The sequence below is a fragment of the Vulpes vulpes genome, chromosome X (assembly GCF_048418805.1).
Source record: "Vulpes vulpes isolate BD-2025 chromosome X, VulVul3, whole genome shotgun sequence".
NCBI classification, from domain to species: Eukaryota; Metazoa; Chordata; class Mammalia; order Carnivora; family Canidae; genus Vulpes; species Vulpes vulpes.
In genome coordinates this window covers 62300261-62315086 of record NC_132796.1, presented here as the reverse complement: position 1 = coordinate 62315086, position 14826 = coordinate 62300261, and the positions used below count along the sequence as shown (strand labels likewise).

The window sequence follows — 14826 nt, the reverse complement described above, 5'->3', positions numbered from 1 at the left end:
TTTTCCTTCTAGTCATTTTTCTCAGTGCAGAGTGGCCAAAAACACCTTCTATTGGGAAAAGGGGAAAAAGAGAGAAGAGAAAGATGAACAGAAAAAGGAAAATAGAAAATAAAAGAATAAAAAGAGGAAAAAAAAAGAGAAGAAAAGAAAAAGAAAAAAAGGGTGGGGAAGCAAACAGAAATCAAAAAACAAAAAACAAGGGGGAGTATCCTCTGATTCTGTATACTGTAAATCCCTCGACTTCTCCTGGTACTTTCCAGTGGTGCTTGGTCAATAATTTGTTTTTCCCCTGTCTGTCTAGCTGGTCTTCTGTGGGAGGGGCCTGCTGTGCTGATTTTCAGGTGTTAGCACTTGGGGGAGCTGCTCAGCTTCCTGCCTTTTGCAGGGCTCAGTGAAAGATGTTTCAGCTGTTTATCTGGTGAGGCCACTGTGAGGCTCTTGGGGGTTGTTCATCCTGTGAGGCCCCAGGAGGTACAACAACAGTGCCGGCCAGGTCTGGAGCCCTGGATTGAGCTCTCACAGTAACTCCGGGGCTCTCAGTCTGCAGGGGCCTGGATGCTCCAGGGGGCGGGGCCGCTGACCTGCTCAGCTCGGGGCCGCCTGGCGGCCGGAGTGTCCTTGCTGTCCTGTGCTCTCCTGGCTTCTGTCTGTCCTGGGGGGAGGCTGGATCTTGGGCTGTGTCCCCGGCGCCTTGTGCTCCCAGGCCTGCACTGCTGGAATCGCGCTCCTGGGCTGCGCAGCCCCTTCCGCCCGGAGCTTCTGCCCCAGCCACCTCCGAGCTGCTCCCGGGTCCAGCCGGGCTCCCGCTGCAGCCCTTTAGGGAGCTCCACCTAGGGGTGTGGCGCTCTCTCCCCGGGTTGCAGGTCGGTTGCAGGTCGTCTGTTAGTGTCCCTGGTAGCCTGAGGGCATCCCCGCCCCTCCTGGGGTCCTGCTCTAACTCCCTGCGAGTGCCTTTCTGCACGGGATGATTGGTGAAACACCTGCTTCTCCGGGAAGGTGCTTTCCTGTCCTGGGGACACTCGCCCCGGCCTTAGCCCGGCTCCTCGCAGGGCCCCTCTCCCTTGGATGCCTTTTGTTTCTTTAATTCTTTTTTCCCCCATCTTCCTACCTTGATAGAAGCGTGAACTCTTCTCACTGTAGCATTCCAGCTGTTCTTTCTTTAAATCTCAGGCCAAATTCATAGGTTATCAGGATGATTTGAAGGTTATCTAGGTAATTTGCTCGGGACAGATGACTTGGGAACCCTACTCTTCCGCCATCTTGCCCCCTCTCACAAGTGATTTGTACACTTACAAAGAATCAGTTGTATTTATTTCTAAGTCTCTATGCCATTTTTAGTATAATTAAAAATTTAAATGTAACAAACTAGGATGAAATGTGAGTGTGAAGGGAATTGCTATCCAGAGGAAAATTAAGTTAAATGTTTTGTAAAGACTAAAAAATGAATTACCAAATTATTTAAAACTGCTGTCAAATTAGAGTCGGGCAAGTCAACCGTTAGAGGCTGGCAGAATTAATAAAAATTTAAGAGGATTCTGCACTCATATTATTTTTAAAATGTTTTTAGGTGTTGATTCTATTTTAAATAAATCTAAACTGAAAACAGTAGAAGACAAATTACAGATATGAGTAACTATAAGAAAAGATGCCATGGATCTTCAACTAGGAGATCCATACTCATAGAAAATACCTACTTCAAAAGAGAGAAAAATGGACACACAATTATGTTATTAATTTGAAATAAAAGATTTAAGGTCCATATTTATGATTTTTTAAAACTTCCCACTTTAACATTTTAAATTAATTGTTAACTACTGGCCCCAACAATATCAAGTTAGAAGATGTCTATTGTATACCTAAAATTTTTCATAGTTTCAGGGAGGGGAGTCACCCTTCTCTCTCAAGTCTATCATGGATCTCAGGTTAAGAATCCATGATATATATATATTAGAATCCAGCAGATATTACACATGACATTATTATATGCCAGTCAAAGGAAAAGCAAGGGTCTGAACTCTAGGAATTTCAGTAATAATCAGTATTTAACATTAGAAGAACTTTTAGGAAATCATTTTAATATCTTTTTTATCACAGAATTTTTTTAAAGATTTTATTTGTTTATTCATGAGTAACAGAGAGAGAGAGAGAGAGAGAGAGGCAGAGACACAGGCAGAGGGAGAAGAAGGATTCAGGCAGTGAGCCCAACATGAGACTCAATCCCAGGTCTCCAGGATCACACCCTGGGCTGAAGGTGGTGCTAAATCGCTGAGCCACCCAGGCTGCCCTATCACAGAAATTTTTATTTGAATTTCAGGAATTCTCTTGTTTTTATTTTCCTTCTATTAGAGTAAAATTAAGTTTTTTAAATTTTTTATTGGTGTTCAATTTGCCAACATATAGCATAACACCCAATGCTCATCAGAGTAAAATTAAGTTTAATATTTTTAAAATTAAGATTTTTAATATTTCACTGTTATTATGAAACTATATCTGCTTAATTATCCATCTATCTATGTCTATATATGAATAGAGAAATATCTAGACAATATTCTAGCAAATGTTAACACTTATTTTTCTGGATGAAAGAATTCCAGGTGGCTACCTGTTTTTTTTTTCTAGACTTTTCTATAATGCTTAAATTACTTAAGGATGAGTAGTTACTAACTTTATTTAAAAACATTAAGGCCTGGGATTCCTGGGTGCCTCAGCAGTTTAGCGTCTGCTTTCCGCCCAGGGTGTGATCCTGGAGACCCGGGATGGAGTCCCACATTGGGCTCCCTGCATGGAGCCTGCTTCTCTCTCTGCCTGTGTCTCTGCCCGTCTCTCTCTGTGTGTCTCTCATGAATAAATAAATAAAATCTTTTAAAAGAATAAGGCCTTATTCTAAATAAACAAACAAAAAGATTCAATGGCAGCATTATGCACTGAGAAGAAAAATGGACAGGGAGGTACGACACCTGAAACTGAACAGAACCCTGGACAAATCAGTCATTTTGAAACTTCTCTGGGCCATAGTTTTCTTATCAGTAAATGAGGAAGTTGAATGCAATAAGCTCAAAAGTTTCCTTCAGCATGAATATGTTATGAATTTAAGGGTCTACTTCTTATATAAATTCTCAGGACATATTTATAAAAAACAAGTGTATCATTTTGGATCAAGTGTCTCAACTAGATTTAATGAATAATGCTGTCTTTGCTATAAACTTTTATAGCTTGATCGCATTATAAACTACTTAGATCACTATATCCTTGTCATTCTTAAAATATTGAGTAGGTAGTTTTATCTACATGAATAATTAAAGAGATGTAGTAATGAGAATACAAGTACAGAAAGCCCTTCTGGTAACACTACATACCGTTTCAAGTGTGAGGGGGAATCATTAAATGTTGGTAATTAAGAAAAGAAGGAAAGGAAGAAAATACTGCATCACTAAAAGCTCTGCTTCTCAATCTGAATATGTATCAAAACTAAAATACTGGCACACTGTGTTTAAATAATTAGGAGAATGTTTGAATTTGTAGATAAGCTCACTAGAAAATGACAAAACAGCTATTTTATGGACTCATGGAAAATGTTACTTAGGTCTAGGTGTTATCAAAACTGAATTTGTATGTTTTTTTGTTTTACCTTCAGAAGCCTCTGTTATCTACCAATAGGCTGATCTTTTTTTTAAAAGATTTTATTTATTTATTCATGAGAGACAGAGAGAGAGAGAGAGAGAGAGAGAGAGAGAGAGAGAGGCAGAGACACAGGCAGAGGGAGAAGCAGGCTCCATGCAGAAACCCGACATGGGACTGGATCCCAGGACTCTAGGATCGTGCCCTGGGCCGAAGGCAGACGCTATACTGCTGAGCCACCCAGGGATCCCCACTTTGCTGATCTTTATATTAATCTGATGAACTGACAGCTGCCAGTAGGTATAATTTTCTGTTAATTAAAATTTTAATTTCACATAGCTCAACAATGGAGTGGTATTTCTCCCCATAAATTCTACATCAATCTCTCTGAATTGAATCCTCAAAAAGGCATTTATATTGTTGAATTATATTTTAACAAATTTATCCTATTTATTTGTAATGCTCATGTAATTAAGAATGGCATTTATCACGCTGAAATGAAGTGTGATTTTGCCAAAATAATAGGTGATAGTAACCATAATTCTCTGAAAATTAAATGCTGCAGATATGTAGGACATTTAAATATTGTCACACTAAGAGTTTAAACAAATACTGAAATGTACCTATCACTTAAAAGGAACTTACCTTTGCAATTATTACTGACTGGACTGGGTAGCAAACAGCTGCTCCTAAAGTGGCCAGTCCCAGTGGATAAGCAATTTTCTTAAACCTAGAACCTATGAAATTCAAATAAGCTATTAAACTCCAAACAGATGCTAGCACAGACTTGATGTTTTTATAACTTTAATGTTCTCTTTGTTCCCTTTCAAGTCATTACCCTATGTCAATTTATTCTTTAGATAATAATACTAATCAATGTAGTCGCTAAAATATCCTTAAGGATCACTATTCAATTAATACCTCTTAGTGGTCATGTCCAATTTTAGAAAAGTATTCTGAATTTAAAATTGATAATTAGCTACACAAAAGGGGTTGATGATTTTCTTCTTTTTTAAAACTAGGTATTTTTTTTCATGTCCTAAGAAACTAAAAATAGTAACCACATTGTTTCAAGTATCTAATAGAGCATGATAACAAAGAACTGATCAACTACCATACTTGTGATACCATGTTATAGCAAAATGGACTCTCTTTACATACCCTGTTTTGATTAAGTCTTTAGGAACATGAAAAATCCAACTAACTAATCAGCTAAGGACTTTAAAAGATATATAACTCCTTCATGTCACTGATTTAAAATACTAGATGTAGCAATTAAACAATTGCAGGTAACATTAGATAATGTATTCATTTCCAAAAGTATGTAAACTAAGCATCTAAGAGACACTTTCAAACTTCTTACAGATGTATTTATTTTAGAGAGAGAGAGTAGGGGGAGGGGCAGAGGGAAGAGAGAAGAAGACTTCCACCTCCTTGTGCAGGGCTCAATCCCATAACCTAAGATCATGACCTGGGCCAAAATCAAGAGTCAGATGCTTAACCAATTGAGCCACCCAGGCACCCCCAAACATTTTGTTTTTTACAGCAAAATCCCTTAAAAAATCTTCCAAATACAATCTCACTAGGAACTTCATATAGCCATAGCTTAGTGACAACAAACCACTCGTTCAAAATAATATGTATCTTAAATGCCTGAATGCTTAGACTCCGTAAATATGAGCTGGATATGTAGATGATGGGTCTTCCAATTGGGGTAAGCTCTTTTATTCTCTAAAACAGCTCTTATAACCGTTACTTTAAAAAATGGAATGGCAAAAAAAAAAAAAAAAAAGAAAAAGAAAAAAAAGAAAAAAGGAACAGCCTATTTGGTACAGCAGTAAGAATTTTTTTTAATCAGTATGGGTTAAGGTAAAAAATAACTGGCAATGTTTGCAGGCAATATTAATGAAAGATGAAAAGATAAAAACAAAAGCTATTTCTGTATCTGGTTTACCTATTTGAAAGGAGGCCTACATTCATGTCTACAAGACAGAGCTTGGTATGGAGGAGTAGGTAGGCTGCTTCAACCTCTAATTTAGCTTTCCTTTGGTTTTAGACTGGTTTGCATGGTACTGTGAAAGAGGGTCTAGATCTGTTAAAGTATACTATAAGTTAGAAAAAAACATGTCTTAAGTTATTCCTTTACTCACTATTCTAGTATCATAGTTTGATTCTTGATTTTACTGACCTAACATCTCTTAATGCAAGTTTCCTTGACTCAGGCAAATTCCCCTAATTGTGCTGCTGATAACCTTGGAAAGTGGCATTTTTTGGCTGATGTGTCATTTAAATATTAAAAAAGGCTGATATTTATCTTCTCTTTACTTGATATAAAGGGCAAGTCAAACAAAATATACATTTCATTTGGATTCAATAGCCCTACTCCCATAAGTAGGAAAGGACTTTAGACACAGCCCCTAACAAGTGCTATGAAATCACATTCTCTGGACCTCTGTATATAGCTAATGGGGTTAGACTAAATCATCAGCTTTCAAACATTTTTTGACCGTAACTCATATTAGAGAATAAATTTTACATTATGACTTATGATCTATCTTACACAGATATACACACACTCTATGGAAACAATAGTTTCACAATATTTACCCATATTAAGTACAGAACACTGATATTTGCTGTTTTCCTCTATTTTATTTTTTAATAAAATGTCCTCTGAGATTCACTATGTTTATTTTATTACCTAATAATAGGTTGAGATCTAAATTTGAAAAACGATGGGTTAGATTATTCTAGCTCTGACACTTAGAGACAATGTGGATGACCTAAGAAACATATTCTTTTCCAAGTGGATTATGACTTTCTTACTGAGAATATAGTAGTATGTTCTTCCTTGAGTCTTATATGCTACATAGAGCGATCTTGTTTTTCAATTTTTTCCCTAATAAATAGCTTATAATATATACCCAAGTAAAAGTTGCTCAGTGTTAGAATTAAAAATGGGATATCAATAGCCATTAATATTAGCTATAGGTTGAGTGTTAGAGATGAAATATATGGGCTAGAGTTAGAATGTTTTGTACCTGATTGGGTATACTTGAGTTGATATTATAAGGACTAAAGCTGGACAAATAAACCATAAAGTATCTGATATTACACTCCAGACTGGTTCAGAGCTGTGACTTTGAAACACATGTAATTTAGTGTGGGGACAATGATTGGCAACTGAGTTGTGGACAGAAGATGAATGGAAGGTGACCAAAAACGGCTACTGACCAGAGAACTATACCAGCTTAGTAAGGGCTTTAGTGAGGAGGAGAGGCAGTAATGCCTACTGAGAAGAATTTCCATACTCAGAGGTAGAAAATGGGAAAATATGACATTCACCATGTACTTATGAAAAAACAGTTATTTAACAGTGTGCAGAAAAGAATTCACATAGTTTCTTGAGACTACCATTGTTAGAAAGGCCTGCTTGCAAGGCTGGCTCTTGGCTGGCATCTGGGGAATTCACTGGTAAAGAGTTCCCTACAATGACAAAAAACATTCTCTGAATGATGAGTGATGTACTGTGCTTAAACTGTTTGTTGAAATAATATGGTTTATGATGAACAACTGCTTTCCTTCCAGTCTGGAATTCTGAACATGCTAGAGAGACAATGTTTATGTGATCAGCCGTTAGTAATAACTTTGACTGCTCAGTCTCTAATAAGCTTCCTTGGCTAACAACACCTCACATGTACTGTCACAATTCATTACTGGAGGGATTAAGTACATCTTATATGACTCCACTGGGAGGGGATTCTTAGAAGTAGAGGTTTGTATTAGTCTCTTATAGGCTTTGCCCCATTTGCCTTTTCCCTTTGCTTATTTTACTTTGCAATCTTTCACTGTAATAAGACCTATGACTATAGGTTGAGTCTTTTAAGTTTTCCTACTTAACCATCAAACCCATGAGTGGTTTTGGGGACCCTCTACAAAAGTGGTAGAGTGTGAAGAAATAACAAAGTTAGAATCTATACAGGGTAAAAAGAAGAAAAAAAAAGAAATCAAGCATATCAAGCCTCATGTTGAATGAAAGTAATAAGTTGTCGACTTCTGCAAACTCCATTCCGTGGTGGCTGATGTCAATTCTAGCAACCTTGGTCAGGATGAGATGATGACAGTATAAAGTATTTTTCTGGGCAGCCCCAGTGGTGCAGAAGTTTGGCGCCGCCTGCAGCCCAGGGTGTGGTCCTGGAGACCAGGGATTGAGTCCCACATCGGGCTCCCAGCATGGAGCCTGCTTCTCTCCTCTGCCTGTGTCTCTGCCTCTCTCTCTCTCTCTCTCTCTCTCTCTGAATAAATAAATAAAATAATCTTTTAAAAAAAAGTATTTTTCTGATACCAGCATGTCTGTCTCAAATCCTTAATATAGCCCCCAGAATATGTATGGTCATGAGAAAGCAGAGAAAACAAGTTTGAGGGGTTAGCATACATTTTAACATTAACATAAAGTTCCCAAGGCCATTTTTTTATATCTAGAGACTCTGAAAACCTTTTTATTTATTTATTTTTTTTGAGAGAGAGGACTAGCAGTGGGGAGGGGCAGATAGAGAAGAGGAAGCAGACTCCCTCCTGAGCAGGGAGCCCAACTCAGGGCTCAATCCCAGGACCCCAGGATCATGTCCTGATCCAAAGCCAGATGCTTAACCGACTGAGCAAACCAGACACCACTGAAATTTTTTTTAAAGGAGCAGAGGAAGATGGTGGCAGAGTAGGAAGACCCTAGGTTCACCTTATCACACGAATACAAATAGATAACTATTGAATCATTCTAAATACCCCAGAAATCAACCTTAAGACTGGCAGAGCAACCACCACAATTAAAGAGAAAGAAAAGGCCACATCAAAGAAAGTAGAAATTGTGGGGAAATGGTTTAGGGGAGAAATGGATCCCAGCTGCTGCAGAGAAGAGGGAACTGTGGTCTAGAGATGGGTGAGATGGAGAGAAACACTAAGGGAAACAGACAAGAAGGTTTCCCCAAAGCCAATTGCTTGGAGAATGAGAACAGTCTGAATTTTGTGAGTTCTTTAAACAAGTAGGGTTTAAAATCTCGAGATTTAAAGATCAGCAGGTTTGGGTGGTATAGAGTTTGGAGGGCACTGCTCTGCTCCTGGGGAGAAGGCAGGCAAACAACCCAGGGGGCAGAAAGTATGAAAACAGTGATCTGAAGAGGCCCTGGGATATACAGTGGGGAGATTATTCCCACTTCTTGGAGTGCATCCCTGAGAGGCAACATTCAGAGATACCTCTCTAGGAACAAAGGAGCTGGCCAGCAACATTTCCATTCCCTGCCTTTTGGCATAAACACACAGCTACTGGTAGGAAGTAGTGCAGCACCAACCCTCTTGTCTAACTTATATACATCAAGCCCTACCCGCTGCACACTGGTAAGGCTGCCCTTCCCAAATATGCCTGCCTCAGTCCCACCATAGTGGGACCCTCCCCCAGAAGACCAGCACAAACCCCTAACCATACCACATCTACCAACTGAGTTCTACAGGGCCTCAGTTCTGTTGGGAAGTGGTGACAGGTCTCATTCCACAAGCGTACCAGGGCACACCTAATTTAAATTTGCTGTATTCAGGCCAGGGACAAAAATTTCCCAGATCAGCCAAAGAGAGCCACTGCACACGGCTGGCCTAAAGTATAGAGCAGCCAAAACACAAGAGCAGAGTACATGCAGCATATGCTGGAGACACACCCTGAAGGGCCAAGCCCTGGGACCTACATGACCTCTTCCTCAAAAGGTCATTACTTTCAGGAGCAGGAGAATGACTAGCTTTTCTTTTTATTAAATATTTATTTATTTATTAAAGAGACAGAGAGACAGAGAGAAAACATGAAAGGGGGAAAGGGCAAAGGGAGAGGGAGAGAGAGAATCCAAAACAGACTCCCCACTGAGCACGGAGCTGACATCATGACCTGAGCTGAAATCAAGAGTCCAACACTTAACTGACAGAGCCACCCAAGTGCCTCATAACCAGCTTTTCGAAAACAGAAAAAAGTAGAGACATAGACAAAACAATGGAGGAAGAACAAAACCAAGAACAAGATAGGGCCATGGCAGAGAACTAAGCAAAACAGATACAAGTAAAAGGCTTGATATGGAATTTAAAGCAACAATCATAAGGATACTCACTGGGCTTGAGAAAAGAAGACATAGGTAATACCCTTATCAGAGAGATAAAACAGTTAACAAATAATCAGAGATGAAGAGTGCAATAAACAAGATCAGAAACAAATTTAATATAATGATCAAGAAGCTAGAAGAAGTACAGGAACAAATTAGTGACCTACAAGACAAAGTAATGGAAATTAATGAAGCTGAACAAAATAGAAAAAAGAATTATGGAACACAAGAATAGACTAAGGGTTGTGAATCCATCAAATGTAATAATATTCGTATTATATAAGTTCCAGAAAATGAAGAGAAAGAAAAAGGGGCAGAAAATTTAGTTGAAGAAATAATAGCTGAAAACATCCCTAAATCTGGGAAAGGAAACAGACATTAGATGCAGGAGGAAGAGAGAACTCCCATCAAAATTAACGGAAACAGCCTCACACCAAGACATATTTCAATTAAATTTGCAAAATATAGTGATAAAGAAGATAAACTTGAAAGCAGCAAGAGAAAATAAGCCCTTAACCCACAAGGGAAAACCCATAAGGCTAGGTGGAGATTTCCCAACTTTGCAAGCCAGAAGGGAGTGGCATAACATATTCAAAGTGCTAAATGGGAAAAATCTGCAGCCAAGAATACTCTATACAGCAATGCTATTACTCAGAATAGGAGAGATAAAGACATTCCAAGACAAACAAAAACTAAGAGTTCCTGACCACTAAACCAGCCCTACAAGAAATATTAAAGGGGACCCTGAGTGGAAAGGAGAGAAACCAAAAGTGACAAAAACAAGAAGGGATCAGAAAAACATTTCCAAACAATGACAAAACAAGTAATAAAATGGCAATAAATATGTATCTATCAATAATTACTTTGAATGAAAATGGAATAAATACTCCAATCAAGATGTACAGGGTGACAGAATGGATTAAAAAAGAAGACCCTTCTATATGCTGCCTACAACGGATTCATTTTAAACCTAAAGACACTTGCAGATTGAAAATGAGCACATGGAGAAACATTTTTCATGCAAATGGATGCCAAAAGAAAACCAGAGTAGCAATATTAATATCTGACAAAAAACTTTAAAACAAAGACAGTAAGAAGAGACAAAGAATGTCACTATATATAATAATAAAGGGGACAATCTAACAAGAAGATAAGAGTCACAAATATTTATGTACCCAACATGGGAGTACAGAAGTATATAAAACAGTAACAAATATAAAGGAAATGACAATAACAATAATATCGGGGGATATTAATCAATTTACATCAATGGACAGATCCCAACGAAGGAGAAAAACAGGGATGCCTGGTTGGCTCAGCGGTTGAGTGTCTCCCTTCAGCTAAGGGCATGATCCCAGTCCAGGGATTGAGTCCCGCATTGGGCTCCCTGCAAGGGGCTTGCTTCTCCCTCTGCCTGTGTCTCTGCCCTCTGCCTCTCCCTCTGTGTCTCATGAATAAAATTTTTAAAAATCTAAAAAGATAAAGAAAGAGAAAGAAAGAAAGAAAGAAAGAAAGAAAGAAAGAAAGAAAGAAAGAAAGAAGAAAGAAAGAAAGAAAAAAGAAAGAAGAAAGAAAGAAAGAAAGAAAGAAAGAAAGAAAGAAAGAAAGAAGAACAAGGATACAATGGCTTTGAATGACACACTGGACAGTAACACTATGAAACTAGAAGTCGAGCAGCCGGGGTGGCTCAGCGGTTCAGCGCCACCTTCAGCCCAGGGTGTGATCCTGGAGGCCGGGGATCGAGTCCCATGGCGGGCTCCTTGCATGGAGCCTGCTTCTCCCTCTGCCTGTGTCTCTGCCTCTCTTTCTCTCTCTCTCTCTCTCTCATGAATAAATAAATAAAATCTTAAAAAAAAAACTAGAAATCAACCAAAAGAAAAAATGCGGAACAACCACAAATACGTGGAAGTTGACCAACGTGCTGCTAAACAATGAATGGACCAACAAGGAAATTAACAAAGAAATTAAAAAATATATGGAAACGATGAAAATGAAAACACTAAACCTTTGAGATACAGCAAAAGCAGTCCTAAGAGGGAAGTATATAGCAATACAGGCTTACCTCAAGAAGCAAGAAAAAATCTCAGATAAACAACCTAATCTTACACAAGGAAGGAGCAAGAAAAAGAACAACACCTAATATCAGCAGAAGGAAGAAAATAAGATTAGAGCAAAAATAAATAATACTGAAACTAAAAGCACAATATAACAGATCAATGAAACCAGAAGCTGATTCTATGAGAAAATAATAAAACTGATAAATTTCTAGCCAGACTTATGAAAAAGGGTAAGGACCCCAATAAATAAAATCATAAATGAAATAACAACCAACACCACAGAACTACAAAAAATTGTAAGAGAATATTATGAAGCTCTATATGCCAATGGATTGGACAACCTGGAAGAAATGGATAAATTCCCGGAAACATATAAACTACTTATGAAACATATAAACTACTGAAACAGAAAGAAATAGAAAACTTGAAAAGACCAATAACCTGTAAAGAAATTTAATCAATAATCAAAAAACTTACAACAAATAAAAGTCCAGGGCCAGATGACTTCATGGACAAATTCTACCAAACATTTAAGAAGAGTTAATACCAATTCTTCTCAAACTATTCCAAAAAAAGAGAAATGAAAGGGAAACTTACAAATGCATTTTGTGAGAGCAGCATCACCTTGGCCACATATAAAAAAAAAAACCATAGCTAATAGCATCCTAAATGGCAGTAACTTTGAGCTTTTCTCCTATGGTCAGAAATAAGACAGTGATGTCAACTCTCACCACTATTATTAAACATTGTACTAGAAGTCTTAGTCACACCAATAAGACAACAAAAAGAAATAAAAGGCATCTAAATCAGAAAGGAAGAAGTAAAACTTTCACTATTTGCAGATGACATAGTAATATACATATAAAACCTGAAAGACATCCCCAAAAAACTTCTAGAACCGATAGACAAATTTAGTAAAGTCACACGTACAAAATCAATGTACATATGTGCATCTGCACCAATAATGATGAAGCAGGGAGAGAAATTAAGGAACAAATCCTATTTACAATTGCACCAAAGACAATAAAATACCTAGGAGTATGTTTTCATGTGTCTCTTGGCCATTTGTTATGTCTTCTTTGGAGAAATGTCTGTTCATGTTTTCTGGCCATTTCATGATTGGATGATTTGTTCTTTGGTGTTGAGTTTGATAAGTTCTTTATAGATTTTGGATACTAGGACTTTATCTATAAGACATTTGCAAAACTCTTCTCCCATTCTGTTGGCCATCTTTAGATTTTGTTAACTCTATTCTTTGTTGTGCAAAGCTTTTTATCCTGATGATGTCCCAATAGTTCACTTTTGCTTTGTTTCTCTTGCCTTTGGAGATGTGTCTAGCAAGAAGTTGCTGCCTGTGCTCTCTTGCAGGATTTTGATGTGATTCCTGTCTCACATTTAGGTCTTTTACTATTTTGAATTTACTTTTGTTCCGGTGTATGAAAGTGGTCCAGTTTCATTCTTCTACATGTGGTTGTTCAATTTTCCCCACATCATTTGCTGAAGAGTTGTCTTTTTTCCATTGGATATTCTTTCCACCCTTGTCAAAGATTAGTTGACCATAGAGTTGAAGGTCCATTTCTGGGCCCTCTATTCTGTTCTATTGTTTGATGTGTCTGTTTTTGTGCCACTACTATACTGTCTTCATGATTACAGCTTTGTAATAGAGCCTGAAGTCTGGAATTGTGATGCCACCAGCTTTGGTTTTCTTTTTCAAAGACCCTGAATAGGGTCTTTTCTGATTCCACACAAATTTTAGAATGATTTGTTCCAGCTCTGTTAAAAATGTTGGTGGTATTTTCATAGGGATTGCCAAATTGAATGTATAAATTGCTCAAGGTAGCATAGACATTTTAACAATATTTTTCTTCCATTTCATGAGTATGAAACGTTTTTCCATTTCTTTGTGTCTTCTTCAATTTCTTTCATGATGTTCTATACTTTTCTGAGTACAGATCCTTTGCCTCTTTGGTTATGTTCATTCCTAGATATCTTATGGTTTTTGTTGCAACTGTAAATAAGATTGACTCCTTAATTTCTCTTTCTTCTGTCTCATTTTTAGTGTAGAGAAATGCAACTGATTCCTATGCATTCATTTTATATCCTGCCACTTTGCTGAATTCCTGTTTGAGTTCTAGCAATTTTGATGTGAAGTCTTTGGGGTTTTCCACATATAGTATTATGTCATCATGAAAAAATGCTCAACATCACACAGCAGCAGGGAAATAGAAATCAAAACCACAATGAGATACCACCTTGCACCAGTCAGAATGCCTAAAATTAACAAGTCGGGAATGCAAGCTGGTATAACCACTCTGGAAAACACTATGGAAGTTCCTCAAAAAGGTAAAAATAGAGCTACTCTATGATCTAGCAATTGAACTACTAGGTATCCCAAAGATACAAATGTAGTGATCCAAAGGGGCACCTGCACCCCAATGTTCATAGCCGCAATGTCGACAATAGTCAAATTATGTAAAGAGCCCAGATGTCCACCAACAAATGAATGGAAAAAGAAAATGTCATATATATACACACACACACACACACACACACACACACACACACACACACAATGGAATACTTACTACTCAGGCATAAAAAAATGAAATCTTGCCATTTTCAATAACATGGATGGAACTAGACGGTATTATCCTAAGCAAAATAAGTCTATCAGAGAAAGACAATTATTGTGTAATCTCACTCATATGTGGAATTTAAGAAATGAAACAGATGATCATAGGAGAAAGGAGGGAAAAAGAAAATGACAAAATCAGAGGGAGAGAAATCATTAAAGACTCTTAATCATAGGAAACAAACTTAAGGTTGCTGGAAGGGAAGGGGTGGGGAATGTGTTAATTGGGTGATGGACACTAAGGAGGGCATGTGATGTAATGAGCACTGGCTATTGTATAAGACTGATGAATCACTGAACTCTACCTCTGAAACTAACAAGATTACTATATGTTAATTAATTGAATTTAAATCTTAAAAAAAAATAAAAATAAATAAGATACCTA

General features: G+C 37.7%; 1 protein-coding gene across 28 annotated transcripts in view; it reads right to left on the bottom strand.

Moving 5' to 3' along the window:
• APOOL (apolipoprotein O like) overlaps positions 1–14826 on the bottom strand; it is a 356871-nt gene that overhangs the window by 279935 nt on the left and 62110 nt on the right. For 27 of the 28 annotated variants that reach the window (XR_011998215.1, XR_011998214.1, XR_011998213.1 and 24 more), the window contains one exon: positions 4264–4355. The exons of the other annotated variant lie outside the window; for it this stretch is intronic. Coding sequence is in view for 24 of the 27 variants with exons in the window: in XM_072743928.1 (XP_072600029.1) it covers positions 4264–4355 (92 nt within the window). In the remaining 3 variants the exon portion in view is untranslated. The remainder of the gene's footprint in view (positions 1–4263; positions 4356–14826) is intronic. 28 annotated transcript variants of the gene reach the window in all.